The sequence below is a fragment of the Piliocolobus tephrosceles genome, chromosome 5 (assembly GCF_002776525.5).
Source record: "Piliocolobus tephrosceles isolate RC106 chromosome 5, ASM277652v3, whole genome shotgun sequence".
Classification (NCBI taxonomy): domain Eukaryota; kingdom Metazoa; phylum Chordata; class Mammalia; order Primates; family Cercopithecidae; genus Piliocolobus; species Piliocolobus tephrosceles.
Genome location: NC_045438.1, coordinates 165,687,425 through 165,708,142, shown reverse-complemented (window position 1 = coordinate 165,708,142; position 20,718 = coordinate 165,687,425). Strand labels below are relative to the sequence as shown.

At 41.8% G+C, this 20,718-nt stretch overlaps 1 protein-coding gene across 1 annotated transcript in view; it reads right to left on the bottom strand.

The window, feature by feature from the left end:
- Positions 1-20,718, bottom strand: part of MYLK4 (myosin light chain kinase family member 4) — a 104,357-nt gene that overhangs the window by 23,309 nt on the left and 60,330 nt on the right. Inside the window, exon 3 of the mRNA XM_023221062.2 lies at positions 3,561-3,636. Within this exon, the coding sequence (XP_023076830.2) occupies positions 3,561-3,636 (76 nt within the window). The remainder of the gene's footprint in view (positions 1-3,560; positions 3,637-20,718) is intronic.

Genomic DNA, 20,718 nt, shown 5'->3' with positions numbered 1-20,718 from the left:
TTTTTTTTTTTTTTTTTTTTTTTTTGGGACGGAGTCTCGCTCTGTCGCCCGGGCTGGAGTGCAGTGGCCGGATCTCAGCTCACTGCAAGCTCCGCCTCCCGGGTTCCCGCCATTCTCCTGCCTCAGCCTCCCGAGGAGCTGGGACTACAGGCGCCGCCACCTCGCCCGGCTAGTTTTTTGTATTTTTTAGTGGAGACGGGGTTTCACCGTGTTAGCCAGGATGGTCTCGATCTCCTGACCTCGTGATCCGCCCGTCTCGGCCTCCCAAAGGGCTGGGATTACAGGCGGGAGCCACCGCGCCCGGCCTACTCTGCGCTTCTGCTGTCCTCGTTGGCGAGGCGCCCTCTGCCACTCTCCGCTCACTGCTGCCCGGGCACTCCGGTGGGTATTCCAGAACATGGATCCCACGGCTGCACCGCCAGGGATTCGTGGGGGTAGAAATGGCCCCTATGCTGCTGACACACCTGGAAAGTAAAATCCAGTTGCCGCTCTCAAAGTTTCCAGAAGAAAATAGTCAGATGGTGAAAATTCTTAGAACGAAGACTTTTCTTAAAACAGTGTTTTGGTGCCGGGCACGGTGGCTCCCGCCTGTCATCCCAGCACTTTGGGAGGCTGAGGCAGGTGGATCACGAGGTCAGCAGATCGAGACCATCCTGGGGAACACGGCGAAACCCCGTCTCTATTAAAAAAATATACAAAAAATGAGCTGGGTGAGGTGGAGGCGCCTGTAGTCCCAGCCACTCAGGAGGCTGAGGCAGGAGAATGGCGCGAACCCGGGAGGCGGAGCTTGCAGTGAGCTGAGATCCGGCCACTGCACTCCAGCCTAGGAGAGGGAGCCAGACTCCGTCTCAAAAAAAAAAAACACACACACACAAAAACAGTGTTTTGGTGACGAGGACGTGAGCTCCGTGACAGAGGTGACCATTTCGGTGCTTGGAGAGGAAATGGAGCAGCATGCTGCCCATCAAGTCTAGGGGTGGAGATAACCAGGGTCCCAGGGAATCTCTCCAAGGGCCAAATCGTGACCCCACGTTATTCCACTGTCACTTAACAAAAGCCGTCATTTTATGAATACCTAACTAATTTGATCTTCCTTTTTTCACTTCCTTTCCTTAGAGAAGAGAGAAATTATTAAATTATAGCATGATAAAAGAAGCAATAATCTGTCTGAATTTTTTGTTTTGTTTTGTTTTGAGGTGGAGTCTCGCTCTGTCACCCAGGCTGGAGTGCAGTGGCCGGATCTCCGCTCACTGCAAGCTCCGCCTCCCGGGTTCCCGCCATTCTCCTGCCTCAGCCTCCCGAGTGGCTGGGACTACAGGTGCCGCCACCTCGCCCGGCTAGTTTTTCGTATTTTTGGTAGAGACGGGGTTTCACCGTGTTAGCCAGGATGGTCTCAGTCTGCTGACCTCGTGATCCGCCCTCCTCGGTCTCCCAAAGTGCTGGGATGACAGGCGCCGCCACCTCGCCCGGCTACTTTTTTGCATTTTTAGTAGAGACGGGGTTTCACTGTATTAGCCAGGATGGTCTCAATCTCCTGACCTCATGATCCGCCCGCCTCCGCCTCCCAAAGTGCTGGGATTACAGGCGTGAGCCACCGCGCCTGGCCAATCTCTCTGAATCTTAACGGCATTAAGACTAAACAATTATCAGTGGAAGAATTGACCTAATTTCCATTTCTCAGCAGCTCTCAACCTTACTGAACACATCTGGCAGTGATGAAGTTTCTTTCTTAGCAATCATTAGTATTTACGCTTAATTCTTGGAAAATTAAATTTCTCCAAGATGAGATTTCAGATACATTATTAAAAAATGAACTAAGAAGTATGTTTTAAATCCCTAAAAAAGACCACACAAGTGTTTTGATACTTTTGGTTCCAAATAGATACTGTGATATGTGATTACTCATAACTTTGAGTAGTTCATTTTAATTGGCTACAATATTACCTTAATCTACATGTGAAACTGTGTAGTTGAGAAAGAAAGTCATTCAATAATCTACATCTTACTTCATCCTCACTATATTTCATCCTCACTATATTTGGGAAAATTATTATTTATAATGGAATAGGTAAGCTTTCTCAGATTTAGGTTTTTAAATTACAGATAAATCTAGTCATTATTTAATTCTTGTCTTTAGGAAGGATATGTTCTGTACTGCTAAAAATAAAAATGTTTTACTTGATCTTTCAAAAATACTGATTCCGGCCGGGCGCGGTGGCTCAAGCCTGTAATCCCAGCACTTTGGGAGGCCGAGACGGGTGGATCACGAGGTCAGGAGATCGAGACCATCCTGGCTAACACGGTGAAACCCCGTCTCTACTAAAAATACAGGCTGTGCCTGTAGTCCCAGCTACTCGGGAGGCTGAGGCAGGAGAATGGCGGGAACCCGGGAGGCGGAGCTTGCAGTGAGCTGAGATCCGGCCACTGCACTTCAGCCCGGGCAACAGAGCGAGACTCCGTCTCAAAAAAAAAAAAAAAAAAAAAATACTGATTCCTGAGGGCACTATTAATCATCATCTTTGTCTACCAGTTGGTAGAAAACATAGAAAACAATAAAATGCCTGAAAATATCACAGGCAAGAAGAAAAAATAATGGCAAGAAAATGTGGCCATGAAAAATTCATGTAAGCTGGAAAACTGAGTTATAAATCGTCGCTTCAAAACTCTCTTCGTTTATCCTTTTAATAAGGCCTTAAACTGCAACGGCACATAGATCTACAGAAAGCATCGCTGCGGATATGCAATGCTGTAACCCTATCTTTCAGGAAATTGGTCACCATTAGCCTGATACATGTATTGATTTTTATTTGGACATTGGTCCAGCACTGTCTCGTGTGCAGTTGCCAGTTTTCTTCTCAGCTTCTCTTCCACTAGCATCTTCCTTATAATTAAACCCGTTTTCTCTTCTTCGAACACTGGATGTCCGTTTTTATCCACAGTGGCTTGTTTTTCATTCACAGCAGTATCACTTTCCTGTCTATTCAGGCTCTCTGTGCATGAAATGTCTGTTCCATCTATATTCTCTCTTGGATCTATAGAATTTCTTGGAGCAAAATCTTCTACTTTGTCTTGTCTTTTTGTATGAAATATGGCAAAACTTCTATGAACTAGAGAGGCATTGGTCTTCTCAGCATTTTTCTTGTTGAGTTTATTAACCTTTCCTTTCTCAGAAGAGAGCTGATTCTTCTGGGTAGATCTCTCTAGAAGCCACCATAGGACACAAAATATTTTAATGGAGAATGTAGGTGATCAGTATAATTTTGGCTTTCTATAATGGCATCTTTATCCAGGTTTCTTTTTATCAGCAGATATAAGCTTTTAAAAGCAAAGTGGAAGGAAATATGACCAACTGGGTTCCAAAAGATGTTCTTGTTTGTAAGTAGTAAGACCGAAAGACAAGCAAAAAAAGCGGGGGGGGAGGGTTTTTTTTTTTTCTTAATACAAACATCACTTCTTCCTACACAGGGCTTTATGAATGTGCAACTTCCTCTGAATAACAATAGGACTTTTATAACAGGACTTTCTTTATTCATAACTATCTAGTTTTCTAAAGATGTTACCTGCAAAGGCTGATGTCCTTTTGCTTTTGACAGGCATCCTTTCCGTCAGGTCGGCATTTGACCACACCTCCTTGGCCTGTGGAGGCACAATTGAGTAACTGAAGTTACGTATCACATCTGGGCTTTTCAAACTCAGCACTCCTGACACTTGCGCTGGATGGTCCTGCGTGGTGGGGAGTGTCATCAGCATTACAGGATAGCAGCATCGCCGGCCTCTATCCACCAGACGCCAGGAGCACCCTCCCTCCCAGTTGCGATGACCAAAAAGGTCTCCAGAGATCCATAAATGGGGAGCAAAATCTCCCATCACCCCAGAGTGAAAGCTACTCTATTATACCATTCAAACATAGAAAAAAAAAACAGTAAACTTAATAGTAATATAGAGGGCAGAACTGTCTGAATTAATGAAAGCCCATATAGACTACAGTATCTGAAATGAACTCACTATTTTCAAAGAAATTCTGTAAAACTGTCATTATGGGAAAAAGCCCACCTTTACGAGTAGATGAAAGGATACAATAATGTGTACATCACCCTTGACTTCTGTTTAAGTTGTCTTTATCTGGTTTACATATAAATCAAATAGAAATGAGAGGATACATGTGAATGGGCTCTGTAAACTAGAGAGTTGGAGATGAAAGTCAGCTTTATAAATGGAACCTTTACAGTGCTTAGAACAGATGGCCTTTTTCCTAAGAGGATAAACATTCTTCTCACAGTTCTGGAGTCTCTGAATTAGTTGAGCAAACCGTTAGCTAATGTACCCCATATAAAAGGGAAACATTAACCCAATCCACCCAAATTATCACAACTTCTAAAGTTATGCATTATAAATTAATGACATCGTGTGGATGTCCAAAAAAAGTATTTATTTCCCCTTTGAAACACAACGTAATTTGCCTTCAGCTGATTTGCAAGCATGAAACACCATGTAAGTTCAGAGCACAGATATCAAGACAAATTGCAAATGTGCTTTCTTTCTTTCTTTCTTTTTTTTAGACAGAGTTTCACTCTTGTCGCCCAGGCTGGAGTGCAGTGGCGCGATCTTGGCTCACTGCAACCTCCACCTCCCAGGTTCAGGCGATTCTCCTACCTTAGCCTCCTGAGTAGCTGGGACTACAGGCACGCACCACCATGCCTGGCTAATTTTTTGTATTTTCAGTAGAGACGGGGTTTTACCACGTTTGCCAGGCTGGTCTTGAACTCCTGACCTCAGGTGATCCGCCTGCTTCGGCCTCCCAAGGTGCTGGGATTACAGGTGTGAGCCACCAAGTCCGGCCACAAATGTGCTTTTAAACAATTAAGGGGGCAGCTCCATGGATTCAGAGGATTTCCGTTTTTCAGATGGTGAGCTTACAACATGAAGGCACGTTTAGTAAATCTATGGAAAGCCAAGGCTGGAAGTGAGAGCTTCAGAGTTTCTCTTTCTCTTAAAGTTTCTCTTTAAGTGGAAGTCCAGAGATGGCACTTGCCTACTTTTCCCTCTGCAGAGAAAATGAGCTGCTGCTGCTTCAAGCAAAGCCAACTGCTCCCTCCTCTGTGCTTGCACAGAACTCAGCACATAGCCCTAACCCTGGTATTCCCTATAACACTTTTAAGCCTTTTTTCCGGTCAATTTCCCATGAGATTGTGGACTTCTAGTGGGCAAAAAGACTGGTTCATCTTTGACTCCCTGGCGATTACTTCAGAGACCAGTATGTAGTGATGATGGTGATGATGATGGTAGTGGTCATGACGGTGGTGATCATGGTGGTGGTGGTGGTGGTGGTAGTGGTGGTTGTGGTGGTAGTCACGGTGGTAGTGGTAATGACGGTGGTGACCGTGATGGTGGTGGTAGTGGTAGTGCTGGTGGTGGTGGTGGTGGTGGTGATGGTGGTAGTGGTAGTGGTGATGGTGGTGACTGTAGCGGTGATAGTGGTTGTAGTGGTGATGGTGGTGATCATGCTAATGATGTGGTAGTGGTGATGGCTACCATGTATTGTGCACACACACTATGTACCAGTCACTCTTTTAAGCACTTTGTTTACCTGGTTGCTCCTTCTAACAGCCCTTTAAGATAGATATTATTAGCCCCATTGTATAAATGAGGCTAATTTCCAAAGGTTATAAAGTTTAGAAATGGTAGAGCTAGGATTCTAACCCAGCTGTCTACTTCAGCCTGTGCACCTAACTACCACACTATACTGTCTTTCTGGGAAAAAAAAAAAAAAAAAGATAGAAAGACTATAGCCAAGTTACATGATTCATATTTATTGAGATCTACTACATAGTTGGCACCACAGGAGAAAAGAAAAATGATTAAGAGAGAAGGTCATAAATCAAAAACAAATTAACAGAGTGAAGAGATAAATATTTGTCAAAAGATTACAATTAACATGGAAGAGAAGCAAAAAAAGAAAAGAAGACAGAGAATGTAAGTCCAATTTTGAAAGCATATATCCAAATTAGTTGAATAAGACAGTTTAACAAATTGTGTTTAAGGTATAACTGTCTTTTAGTTCTTCCCTTTTGAAACGAAAACTCTGGTGTATCAATAGACATTGTGCTTCTGGGTTTACTCTGTGTGGCATGAATGCAATGGTATAAGCATACGTGGATTTAATAATGAAAACTGGTATGGATCAGTCAATTTCAGCCCATCACAGTATATACAATTGAGCAGCTGGCTGTAAGACTCCACGGAGCACCGATAGATCCACGTTTGCCTCTGAAGCCATCTGAGTATCAGGTGGAAAAGTCCACATGCTGGGCCAATATTCTTTGGGTTCGGAGTTGGACTTGACCAACAGGAGAAGCTGTCAGTATTGAGGAATATAAGAAGCCAGCTTCCAAGTGAGGCTGCTTTTTTCTTTAGTAATTATATATCACATATGTTTTTCTATTTAAATAATGTAAGAAGGCCTTTATTCACTGCCAAAGGCTGTTATGTTTTCATTTCCCTATGTAATACTGACATCTAGAGGAACTTTGAACTGAAGAGTTTCCAACAAACAGAAGTTATATTTCTCCTGTTCTTTCCAGGACGGAAGCTGTATTTCTCCTTTTCTTTCCAGGACGGCAACCAAAAATATGAAACGTTTTTACTTTGTATTTCTAAGTTATGCCTAGAAGTTGCTAAAATAGAAAGTTCAAGTGTGTAGATACATCTTATTTGTTGTACAAAAATGAAATATGTCTTCTACCGATTAAAGAGCATAGGATCAGTGCTCTTAAGCGTGAAGTTTCTGACCCAATCCTGACCAACCCCAGTTAATGGGATGAAAACCATGTCAGTGACTATGTTCCTCTGCTGAATTCACATCGATGGCTGGGATGAACCTAAGGACCTCTTTCATGCAAATTCACTTAAAAATATTTCTGTATTTGCATATGGATTCCTTTGGAACTATTTACCAATTCCTTTTATAATAATTTATCCTTGGATGTAGAATGATGCAGGGAAGAAAGACTATGTGGGCCAGTTGCCCAAGTATTCAAAACACAGCTCAGCTCTCTCCACTCTGTCTGGCTTCCTAGACTGGTCTCGTAAGTGGGGCATACGTACCCAGGGAGTGTCCATTGTAGTCCTTTGGAGGGTATCAAGGACATGCTAGAACTCATTTCAATTTATTCCATTTCTTATGGATTGAATGTATCCCCCTGCCCAATATACACACACAAATTCATATATTAAAATCCTAACCCGCATGGTGATGCGACTAAAAGGTAGGGCCTTCGGAGGTGACTAGGTCATGATTGGAGAGTCCTCATGAATGGGATTAGTGCCCTTATAAGAACCAACGTGAAAGTTTGCTCACTCTTTATGAGGAGAAGGCCACTACACACTAGTAACAGGCCCTTGCGAGGCCCTGGATCTGCCAGCAGCCTGATTTGGGACTTCTCAGCCCCCAGAACTGTGAGAAATAAATGTTTGTTGTTTAAACCACTCAGTCCAAAATAATTTGCTATAGCAGCCCAAGCTAAGACACCATTCTTTTAACATTTTTATTTTACATATGTTTTTGATAATATATTGATACAATTGGACACATATAAAAGTATCTCTGACATATTAAATGTTATTTATAAAAATAAAAGTGCAGCCAGGCACGGTGGCTCACGCCTGTAATCTCAACACTTTGGGAGGCTGAGGTGGGCAGATCACAAGGTCAGGAGTTCGAGACCAGCCCGGCCAACATAGTGAAATCCCATCTCTACCAAAAACACAAAAATTAGCTGGGCCTGGTGGTGCACACCTGTAGTCCCAGCTATCAGGAGGCTGAGGCAGGAGAATCACTTGAACCCTGGAGGCGGAGGTTGCCATGAGTCAGGATTACGCCACTGCACTCCAGCTTTGGCGACAGAGAGACTCCATCTCAAAAATAAAATAAAATAAAGTGCATGTAGTGGTTATCAATGTACATAATTTATAATAAATATATTGGGGTGTGCTTTAAAATCTTTTACTAATGGCAGTGCAAAATCAAAATAATTTGGAGACAATTCTAAATAACACCATGCTTCATACTCTGATTTTCTGAAATGCGTTTTGGAGAAGGACCATTCTAATTGGTAGGTTTGAGGGCAAGAACACAATTAGAACTATCAGAACTATCAGAACTATTAGAATTCTTGCAAACTCTTTTTCTCCTTTTGCAAAGTACTGCTTTTAAGAGTTCAGTATTCATCACTTGCATGACAGTTTTGATTATTTAAGCAATTTTAAGTAAGCAATTTATCCTCTTTTCTCCGTTAACCATTACATTTACTGCCATAGGATCTAGATTTGAACAGGAGGGCGGCATTGGTCCACAGGTGTGTGCCGGCTACCTGGGCATGAGTGCGTTCTCACCCTACCCTACAGACCTGTCCCAGTACTACATCAAAACCCTACTTTTCCTGAAAGTGGCGGAATAACTGAAAGCGAAATTAATCCTATTGAACAACATTGTCTAATCCTTCTTTCATTTTCATTCAATAAAAATCAATTAATAAAACAGATTTGACCTTAAAAGATCATAAAGGCTAAGATAAGGGCTGCCTCCTCTGGACCTCAACAATACCACCATCATTTTCCGTGTTACTGCAGTGTTCTCAATATATCTGTCTGCCCACTGGCATCCAGACCCTTCTCTTCTCCTTTGTTTCCCCAGCACCGAACAGAGGGTAAGGTTCTAAAGTGCTTGGTGAAGCAATGCGTGATGAAGAAAACAGTGCTTTCTGGAATGGCACTTTCATTTTGAGAACACTCTGTCAGGCTGCACCCCTGAAAAGCCAGGCTGCCCTGGGGGCCATCTCAGATGCATCCCTGCCTCGGTGGCTCATATCCACAGCCCTGAATTTACATAGTTGATATGGCTAGCCATATCAACGGCCATGCATTTTGGGCTTACAGTTGCTACAGAAAATTGTGTTCATAGCATAATATATAGGGCATTCCTGGTTATTTTTAAAACTGTTGCAGACAAGCCAGATAGAAGAATGGAGGAGAGCAAATATTTGTAATAATTTGTAGCTATGACCCACAGCCTGGACTCTGATGGTGGCAGGTAGATGTTAGAGGTTGGCCGCCCTGTCCTACAGCTCTGTCCTCTACTGCCAGGCTCAAGCATTGATCTTTTCAAACTTCCTCAGCTCTGAATATATCACCACTTGACCTTTCTACAACAAGGGGGTTATCAGGATAAGAAAACTTGAAAGTGTATTTAAATTTTGAAAGTTCAGTGTCAAAAAGGAATAGCCTATTGGAATAAATCTGACCGGTCCTGGGCTCCACATAGTCTTTTCTTGCTAGCAGAGGATACTAAGTAGTGCATCCTGAATAACAGCTTTTCATATTACTGCTTGTGGAGACGCCAAGATGAACAATTTTTGGCCGTCTTAACCTAAGTTCCAGAAATACCTAAACAAAATTGTAACAATTTATAATGACTTTATTAAACTCTGATTAGGTTTCTAATGGGGGAGAGAAAAATGAATAAATCCTAGAAGAATACAAAGAGATGAATTTTTGGAAGAAATATGAAAACATTTTCTTGCCTGAGCATAGAAGCTACTTTTAGAGATTGTTTGTAAAGTAAATCTATTCCCCTTCAACCTCAGCACACACTCAAACTCTCCAGGCATGAAGCGAGAAAACCCTGAAGTCCTGGGTAAAAAAGGAATTCTTACAAAGCACAGCCTGTTTCATGGTCTGTGGGGACTGGCATGGCACAAGGCAGGACAGAATCTGACTGACCAAACCCAGAAAGAGAAAGCGTTCACCTGTGCTCAGAACTCAGTAAGTGGATCCTCCCCCGGCTGCTGATGACGTCAGGTAGAATCTATCACCTGAGAAAATAACCCCGCCAGGAAAACTAAAGCCTTTCGACGCACCCACGATGATGTGCACAGCGCTTCACTCGGAAGCCAAGTCAATGGGACCTTTCAAGGACGCAGACCAAGAAAGGGCCTGAAGTTAAGGTATGGATTTAGGAAAGCCTAGCTGGATCAACCATCACATGAAGATGCACGGATAATTTTACTTTATTTTATTATACTGTATATCGAGCTGTATCATAAGAGAAAGCATGCCACCACTTTTTTTTTTTTTTTTTTTTTTTTTATGATATGGAGTCTCGCTCTGTCACCCAGGCTGGAGTACAGTGGCGCAATCTCGGCTCACCGCAAGCTCCACCTCCCGAGTTCAAGCAATTCCTCAGCCTCCCGAGTAGCTGGGATTACAGGTGCCCGCCACCACACCTGGCTAATTTTTTTGGTATTTTTAGTAGAGATGGGATTTCACCATCTTGGCCAGGCTGATCTTGAACTCCTGACCTCGTGATCCACCCGCCTCAGCCTCCCGAAGTGCTGGGATTACAGTTGTGAGCCACTGCGCCCGGCTGCTACCACATTTAACAGCCTCTGCTAACAAGAAAAGATCATGTGGAGCCCCGGATGGTCAAATTTACTCCTTTAGGCTATTCCTTACTGACATCAAAACTTTTTATAAATATACTTCCAAGTTTTCTTATCCTGATACACTCCCTTGTTATAGAAAGGGTGATACGTTCAGAGCTGAGGAGGTCTGAAAAGATCAACGCTTGAGCCTGGTGGCAGAGGACAGAGCTGTAAGATGGGGTGGCCAACCCCTAACATCCACCAGCCACGATTGGGGTCCAGGCTGTGGGTCACAACTACATATTATTACAAATATTTGCTCTCCTCCATTCTTCCATCAGTTTTAAAAAGAACCACTTAAAATGAACAAATTAAGAACCTTCACCTACCTATGAGGCCACAGTCAGTAGTTCGATAATATAGATTTTATTTTCCCCCATCTTATACCTGTTGGATGTGCTGACACCTTATAATGAGTCTGATATTGTTATTTTCTTCCCACTGCCACCTTATCTGTCCTCCCCACAGAGAAAACGCTGAGCCCTCTGACTTGAGGCCTCTCTTTCTTTCCCTCTCAAACTCCCGTTCCTCACCCTGCGGCCCCACCACCCCACCTGCTTTCGTTATCCAAACTCTTCTAAGTTCTAGTATGTGGCTCTCAACCATCTGGGGATGTTGGACACTATTAATGCCTGGGACCTCCCCTAAAGATTCTGATAAACTGGGTCTTGTGTGGGGCCAGAACACCGGTGTTTTTTAATCCACCCACACCCCAGGGATTGTAAAGTACTAAAAGGGTGGGGACCCACTTCCTCTGTCGCCTCCGGTCACTCTGGCCTTTGTTCTGAGGCCTTCTTACCAGCCAGGCTCCCTCTGGTCACAGTTTGGAGCAATTGTAACAACAGTGGAATCTCTCTTCCTCCCCCCCGACAAGCAAGGTCTTTGATCCTATCCAGAATGGACTATCTAGCAAATCACTGCCTCCTCCTTATGCTCCACCCAGAGATACATGTGTGGAAATGAGGCCAAGGTAACCGGCCCTGAGAACCATAAAACCTCCCTCCAAAAATGATCTAAGGGGCATCCTGGGAGGGCAACAAATAAAAAATCCAGCATTCCCAACCATGCCTCTGGTCCTCTGCCTGAAAGCTTTCTGCCTTGCTTCTTGGCCAAAATTTAGTAATTGAAAGTGATTTAATTCCTCCATTAAAATGGAGGTAAGCAGAAGAGAGGAGGACTCAGGCCGAGGTGGAGAAATATCGCCTTTCAGGGCATAGAAGTATTTATAGCACTTTGCGTAAAAAGTACATCTAAAAACTATACATCAAGGGATGCTTTGCCTTCTTGGGATTCCGTCACCGGAATAGCACCTGAGCATTTCAAAAACTGTGCAGTGAGGCTACTAAGAAATTGAGAGCGTGAGTGCATGTGTGTGTCAACCAGCTTCAAATGGAATCACAGCTCCTCATGTTCATTTCATTAAAATGAGTCTTACTTTGTAAAATTTCCCTTTCATAACACAAGTCCAAACCTTGGAATGTTTTCGCTTGAAGGTTACAGTGTTTCTTCATCACCCAATAAAACTCTTTGATTTCTTCCCGCCGCAGACAGTTTTAAGAGCCTTCATTTCACATGGGGTTCTCGGTATGCTTTTTAATTTTTATTTTAAGTTCATTTTTTATCACTTCATCTCCTGTCTCCCACTCAGAGCCTAAGTTCAGTTCAGCCTCCCCCAGCCCCGTTGGCTCCCTGCAGTGGGGCATGCCAGCCGAGGTCCAGAGGGGCTTGGTGCTTCCTAATGTGAGGCGAGGGTGTGGCCCCTGGACTGCAGGACTATTTAGAGATCTGCGCTTAGACTCACTGAGCAAACTGCTTAACCTCCTAATGGTTTACGTTTCTGCATCTTCCCCTACACAGGAAACACACACACTGCAAAGCTGAGTGACTTTTAAAAAGCTACCTCTGAAAAGCAAAGAGATACTACAAAGCTCTTTATAAAATGTTTCCGAATGAATGCATTTGTCTGTAATATAAACCGCGTAGGTAAAAAAACGAATCAGTATGACTGTCCCCAACATTTAGTCGCCTGGTCCAGTCTATTCAAAGTGAGCTGGTGAACCCGCAGCGACGGCAGCTCCTGGGAACCTGGAACCCGCAGCGACGGCAGCTCCTGGGAACCTGCTAGCAATGGAGAACCTCAGCCTCTCCCCACCACCCACCCAATCCAAATCTGCTCTTTAACCAATGGCCAGGTGGTTCCCATCCACGTTAGAATTTCAGATGCGCTGACCTAGTTAGTATACGTCATGAATTGGTGTGAAGAAGCATTTTACAAAATATGTGTCCCAGCCTCGTGTGTCTATTTACATCTTGCCTCCATCCACAAGCGTCTGAAGAGCGAATCTCATACTTGGGTAAGCTCAGAGGGAAGCCAGTGAGCGGGGGAGGGAGTCGAGACGGCACTCAGCAGGGTCCCATGCTGCTGCCCTGGCTGGCAGCAGTCGGTGGAGACCCAGCACTGTGTGGAACATCCGTGGGCTGCTCAGGAGACCCAGAACTCCCGCTGGGGCTCAGGGAAGAGCATGCATGACTAGGTTTCATGTGCCTGGAACTTTCCACGGATCTCTGGGGTCGACGGATTGCCCAAACTCAGGTCTCAGAGAAGAGCAACATTAAGGCCCAAAGAGAGGATGAAAACCAAGGCAAACCAAGCTCTAGAGAATTAGGAATGTATTCTGATGGGCCCCAAAATGCAAATGATGCAGTCAGGATTAATGCAAAGAATACAGTTAGGATTAATACAAGTGCTGCAACCAGGCTACCATAAAGGTGACTATCAACTTGAAAAAAAATAAAAGTAATTATATTTAGCACAGTTCTTACAAATCAAAATTTAGAGGCTGAAGGGTGGGGTGGGGGAGGAAGGTGGGAAGAGGAGCTGTTGATTAAAGGGTACAAAGTCTCAGAGTGGAGGGATAAGTTTTAGTGAACTATTGCACGGCTTGGTGACCGTGGTTGTTGATAACATATTGTGCATATTTCAAAATTGCTAACAGAATAGATCTTTAACATCCTCGCCGCAAAACAGTGTTAAGTTGGTGAGGTGGTGGATGAGTTAATCAGCTTGACTGACCCTTTCTACAACGTATACGTAGATCAAAACTTCACACTGTGCCCCATGAATATACACTTGTTATTTGTCAATTAAAAACGTTAAATTAATAACAACATTAAAAATGTTAAGTACACAGCTAGTACATACCCTCCAACACCCTCGATCAGTCTGTGCTTTTACTCCTAAGATATGCTCAAGCCCTCAATATATGAAGAACATGCACACCACACTGAACTCTTCGGGTTCTTGTCTCGTCCTTTGTTTGGTTGTGGACATGGCGGAAATACTCAGCTGGTATGCTGGTACTGTCCTAGTTATTAAAACATGGAAATATCTCCATGCTGGCTGGTAAATAGGGGATTTTCTGAGACTCCCAGGAGCTCCTCCAACCTCCCAACCTTGCCTCCTTTCAGCCTTAGGACCGTCCTAAGACCAGTAACTACAGTGTCAGTATTTAGCATGGAGGGGGCCCCCAGGACCCTGGTCCAATGCAGTACACCCTGATACGTGAGCAAATGTGGACTCCCAGTTATTAGTGTACACACCAGGGAACAAGAGTATCATATGAAGGCACATGGCCACAACAACAGGCTGCTGGCCATGTAATATTTAATATCTAAATAAGAAGTTTTTAAAAATATTTATCCCTGCAAGTTAATTATTAGGTGTGGAATCAAAATGTGCTTTGAAAGTCAAGGAGACAGCAATGGACAACAGTGAAGAAAGGTAAAAGAGTTACTACCAGCAATGCCTTTACCTACCTTAGGCCCTGGGATGGTGGCCCTGAAATTTATAAAGCTCCTTCCCCAGAAATTCTTAATCTGTAGGTCTGGGTTGAAGCCCAAGGACATTTTTCATGAGCTCTGGGAGTGATTCTGATGCACGTGGTCCAGTGACCCTACTTTGAAAAAGCAGGTGGAACTCCTACTCATTATTCAAGACCCAATTCAGGAAGGTTTCCCTTTGTGAATTCTTTTTTTTTTTTTTTTTTTTTTTTTTTTTTAAGAGGAGTCTCGCTCTGTCGCCAGGCTGGAGTACAGTAGCACGATCTCAGCTCACTGCAACCTCTGCCTCCTGGGTTCAAGCGATTCTCCTGCCTCAGCCTCCCAAGTAGCTGGGACTACAGACGCGCGCCACAACACCCACCTAATTTTTGTATTTTTAGTAGAGATGGGGTTTCACCGTGTTGGCCATGATGATCTCCATCTCTTGACCTCATGATCTGCCTGCCTCAGCCTCCCAAAGTGCTGGGATTACAGGCCAATTATTTCTTAAACACTCTCCTCCCATATGGTCTACCTAAAGAGGAATCCACCTTCCCTCTGCCTCTGTTGGCCACACATCTTCGTGGATTTATCACATTGTCTTGAATGATTTGTTTGCATTTCTGACCCCCTCAAGGCATCTCAGTATCTCTAGAATCTAACTCAGTGTCAGCTCATGACAGACACTGATTGATTGACTGATTTGTTGATTAGAAGGTCGGGTGGGGAAACTGATGCCAGGCTGTATTTACTGAGCATCTGAACCACCTGTATAAAAATTTTTGTCAAGGGCTGCCGTTACATGCCCCTTATTACATCCTCCTCAACATCAAACTTTGATGTCCAGCTCCCAGACTCCTGTGGTACCTACAAGTCCCACGTCCATGCAGGGCAATCGGTTGTCCTGGACCTCTAGAAAAAACGTTAAGTCTTCTAAGACCTTTGTAGAAATTCAAATGTTTGTGTCACCAGCAGCATCTGAAACTCTATCCTCAGTATGGTTTTTGAAGTAATTTACCATTTGATCGCCTTCTCAAATTTCTTAGACCTATTACAAATCCGAACATGTACTATAAACACTCATTTGCTTAGTGTATATATTTAGGATCTATTATTCATATTTCTGCATCGGCCATAACTTCTTTAGTATGCTTTAACATATTAGCATAGAGAGAAACTTCAAGAATACCTCTGATCATGGGAAATGAGGTTGTAGTTAGGGATTGTTGCTGCCACATTTTACTTTATTAGGATTATGGAAACTAATTTTGCCAGAAGGCAAGAGCAGAGAGTAGCCCTTTCCTTTGAAATGTCTGATTAAATTCCTTTGTACATCACCTAGCCCGACATCAAATCAGATGCTAAATAATGTCTTTGCATTTTACTATTAAAGTCCTTTACAATATTTCTAATGGCAACTAAGTAGCCAGTCCAATTAGACATCACATCCACCACTCTAATGTCCCCTCAGCTTTAACGTTCTAGGATGTCACAGAAGCTAGAAGAAAGCACAGTGAAGGAGTTTCCTCAGAAGTTTTATATGGTTGCAAGACAACCCTTCTTGGGTGCTTTTCCAAATATCTCCACCCTTGGAATCTGTCTTCTGTTGTGATTATAATTTAGTAGTAACCAGATTGCTCAGCAAAAATGTTTTTATGACAGATCACAGAAAAAAGCAAGACATTTGTTTGGCTAGCTTTGTGCTGCTTATTGATTTATTTAGTGTTTTTAGTTCTTCCCCATTTCTCAGCAGGTGAGGGCTTCACTTGGGTTCAGTTCCTAGGTTCTCTACATTGCATTAGGAACTGTCAACATGGAAATCGTTCTACTGGGGACTTCCTTAACCAAGTTTCCCATTCCCCATTCTACAAAGGGAAGGGAGGGTAATGGGAGCAGTCTTGAGGTTCTTCTCAAGTTTCTTCTCAAGCATTGTTTGGAGGTAGTAATCAGTGAAGCGGAATGGGGGTGTACAGAGTCTGAGTTTATAACACATGCCCCTCCAGGTCCTTTTCAAATTCTTGGTCCCAGTCAGCCATGGCAACGAGCCTGTCTTCCCTGTTTAAGCAGGGAGCTTGATTTGCTGATTCAAATAAGAATAACAATCTCTTATTCTCCAAAGCAGGAAATTGCTGTTTTGGTGAATGAAACCAAAACAAACCCAAAAAGTAGGATTTTTTTGTTGTTGGGTAAATCAGCTATTTATTTTCCATGTTGGCTAAAGGCAGAACAAGAAGAAATCTGAAAGAATAACTTAGATTTAACATCACATTTAAATTTTATATTACAAAGAAATTACGAGAATGAAAGGAGTTTGCCTCCCAGTCCAGGGGTTAGAAAGGTAACTGTTTTGTATTCCCAACCACACAATATACCACAAAAGAACATAGTATTTTAGAAGCTCAAAATAAGACAAAGAAAGGGAAAATTTCTCAAATTATGTAATCCATTTGAATTCGGGGAAAAAAAAGAAAAAAAAAACTAACTTTAAAGAGCATTGTAGCCCAATCAGTTCAACTTGAAATGAGATTCTACCCAATTTCACCTAATCACAGGACATTTTAATAACGTTTAAAATGTTTCTGCCAAAAGGGATGACTGTTGATAATACTGAATAATACCGATGCTCTTTTCCCACACTTTCATCTTTAAAAATGTCATAGGACATTGCAATATATGATCTTTTCTCTGATTAAACATCCAACCATCATAATGCATTTTTCAAAGACACACACAGCTCTGACCATTCCATCTGTTATTATACAGTAGTTTTCTGTGATGTTTAGAAGAGTATGTAACTATAGATTAATTTGTGTTAGGTATTTGTATAAGCATAAAAATTAATTTATGTTTTTGTATCAGGTTGCTATAGTGAGAAGCACATTATTTGTCACTCTAAAGCGACTTTTTTTTTTCAGAAAAAAAACCCACAAAAGAACAAAAGGACATTTTTGGAGGTGATGGATAAGTTTAGTAACTTGATGGTGGTGATGGCATCACAGATGTATGCATATGTCCAAACTCATCAAAATGTGTATATTAAATATGTGTAATTTTTTATATATAAATTTATATCTCAATGAAGCTTTTTGAATATAGTTATAATAATGGACAGGATTATGAAAACTATATTAGCACCTGTGGTATCTAAAGAGAAACTTTAGCTTTGGACTAGACAGCGTGTAGGAGCCAGGAGGGGCTGGCTTATTTCCTTGATTGGCAGAAGGCCCCACTTGGAATTCTCTGAGGAAGAGAGAGGCACAGTATCACCCAGGGCGTGTATTTCCATAGGAAGCCACAGCAATGCAGACTGGCTCTTCCTCCTTCACGGAGAACGTGCTAAACTACACTCACAGCAGTAATAAGTAAATCAATGCCTACGATGAGGTGACATCGTAGCAGAAACACATGATCACCGATGGAAAGTTCAATTATGGGTATTCCAAGAACAGAATTAAAGTCTGTTTTCAGTTAGGAGCCCCACATAAAATGGGGCTCCATCTGTATTTACTACATGCAGCTGCGTCTTTCTCAAAGTGCTTAATGAACTTTTTCTTCCTTGTGAACGTCCACTTGCACATAAAGGTAGCAACCTGAAGTAAATATCACAGGAAGATACCTGCACGAAGCAGCACAGGACAGCGTACGTTCTTCTTCCTCTGTTAACTGAGAGATATTGCACACTCCGTACTCAGGTCCTAAGCTATTTCACCCAACTGCAGAAAATAGATCTAAACTGTGAAATAAAAAAAACTGCTTTAAGAACAGTAACTTTTTCCAACTATTCTGGTCATATCTCATTATTTTCATGTATTAAAATTTAGGCCACAGTATAAATATACTTGAATTTCACATTTAATGAGATCAGTTCAATTTGGCATTTAACAATCACTGTAAAATTTTTCATTTTGATTTAATTCAGTTATATAGCAATATATTTTCAAACCGATCTCATTATTGGTGGCACACATTGACACACACACGTAACTTACTACAGCAACATCAGTCAAATCGCAACATGAAAAGTTCGCATGCTATTACTTTGCTGTTGTTCATTTTCTATCCACGCCCACAAAATTAATCATACTGGCATGAACTTCTCCTCATAGAGAAGTGGTGTTATTTAAAATAAGTAAGTTCAGTTCCCAGGTAGATGCTATAAAAAGTGTTAAGCACATTTTATGAATTCTACTTTTAGTTAGTATCACCCCCAAATTTTTCTCCACTAAAAGTTGTGACAATAAATGTCAAAGTCAAATGTGGTTTTTCTTTTGAATTTTAAAGAAAATGAACCAAATAAGTATTATAACACCTAAGAAAATCTACATTCTATAAAATTGAGACTCCAGATGCAAAAAAAATCAAAAATCAAAATCTTAAATCTATTTTTTTCAAGCGATTAAGTAACTGAGGCTAGTTTGTTATAAAACATGGATATATATTTTTGGTGAAATAGTGTACCATTCATAAGCATCATATTTTTATTAAAACATTGCTCCCATCAATACTCATTTAACCATATCCACATTCACAGAGTGTACATAATCTTTTCCCCTGGATGATTTAATATCTTTATTAAAACTCAAAAATAGGAATTTTGATGGTATTAATCTCAACCTTATAGGGAAACACACTTTCTCAAAACAATGTTTTATTTTAATAATTAATAATGTTAAAGTCAGTTTCCTTACTAAGTTCAAGTAATAATCAAAGAACACCAACTCCAAAATAAATTTGGGAAAGTTGACACTGAATCTACAAACATATTCATACTTAGAAATAAAAATGCGTGCTTCTGAGTACTATTATTCCCTGATGAAAACCTCGGTTTTTAAAATTTGCTTTTGAGCGTTACATTTTGTTACATTCTCCTCTACTGGGTTCGTGAATGATTTTTCAGAGGATACCAAAGAGCTGATCTTTGCTCATCAAAGTTTATCTTCACAGATTTGCCATACAATGTAACCTTCATCATAATTTTGGCTATGGGAGAAAAAAAATCATGGCTCACCTTTCCATTTCCTCTGTTAACAAAGTAGAGAAATCATCCAGTCTCAAAAGAACTGTATTTACTTCGACTTAAACCGTTAGTCTCAGGCAGCCCCAAAGTAAATCGGCTATTCTAATATGCTTAGGGATTCTGACGGCTCTCAACTCTCACAAAGCTTGTTGTTTTGGTTAAACCCAGGACTATATGTTCTAGTCTACTTAATCTTCTGGCCTATGACTTTGTACTCTGACTCATAACTAAAAGTCCCAGTTCCCATGAAGAAACATGGTTCCCTCAAGGCAGAAGTCAACATTATAGGAAAGCCTGAGTTCGTCTGGCTTTTGCGTCTCCATATATTCTCTCATAGCCTTGAACACAGTATCTGATTTCTTCCAAAATAAGCTACTATTTAAAAAATTTGAAAAAGTTTAACCTCCCTTCTCAAGCCATGTACCTATAAAATTTCAGATTGTCCCCATTCTTTTAGAAGATATTTTGCCTTCTTCAGCTTGATAATAACAGAATGATCATGGTTGCTATGGCCTTTAGCCTGTTAGTGGTACTCATCATTTATGTTTAATCAGAACAACTCACTGCTATTTGACATTTCTTCCCACTTTGGCCATCATAATCCTTTATCAGTCTTCTCATCTACTAGTCTACTAGTCATCTATGAACAGTGAACTGAGATTTCTTCCTCTTGGAAAACTCATGAGCCCCTTCTACTCAACTCTGCATCAATCATTCCAAAATTCGGTCTTTATTTCTATCATACGATGAGTAGATCTTAACATCTGGTCATGCTGTAAGGATTCCAAACTTTACATATCAAAAAGAAAACATCATTTTACATCAACATCTTACACCCCATATTAGCTTGCCTTCCCATTGTTTTAACTTCTGTCAGTGGTGCCATGAGACTTGTGTCTTATTTGTGAATCTGCCCATGAGGCATGGGGTCCCACTCAAAGCCAGACAGAGCCAGATCTGTGCCTTGCACCTTCCCACTGGGCATAGCTCACAAAGGAGGTTCACCACCTTAGAATTCAGGGCCACAGCAAGCCCCAGGACTGAGGTTCATGAATGGCACCAGGAATTCAACAAACAAGCAAGCACAGCACGTGGCAACCCAGGGAAACGCTGTTTGCAATTCCATTTGAACTAGTGTTCTGCACATTCTTCTTTGGCAACCTATGTGATTCCAACATTCAGTCAAGGGTTGAGAATAATTGCCCTAGGGTTAGCTTGCTAATGTACGATCTCTCTAATTTGTAAAGCTTGTGCTAAATGGAAAGTGAATTCTGTAGCTCCAGCCAAGATTTCTCTTTCAGGTTTGGTTAATGATGGTTTAATTCACCAAACTTTAAGAGTAGGTGTTGGGAGGTGCTAGGATTTGACAGCAGAGAAATAAACAAAATATTGTCTCTGTCCTCA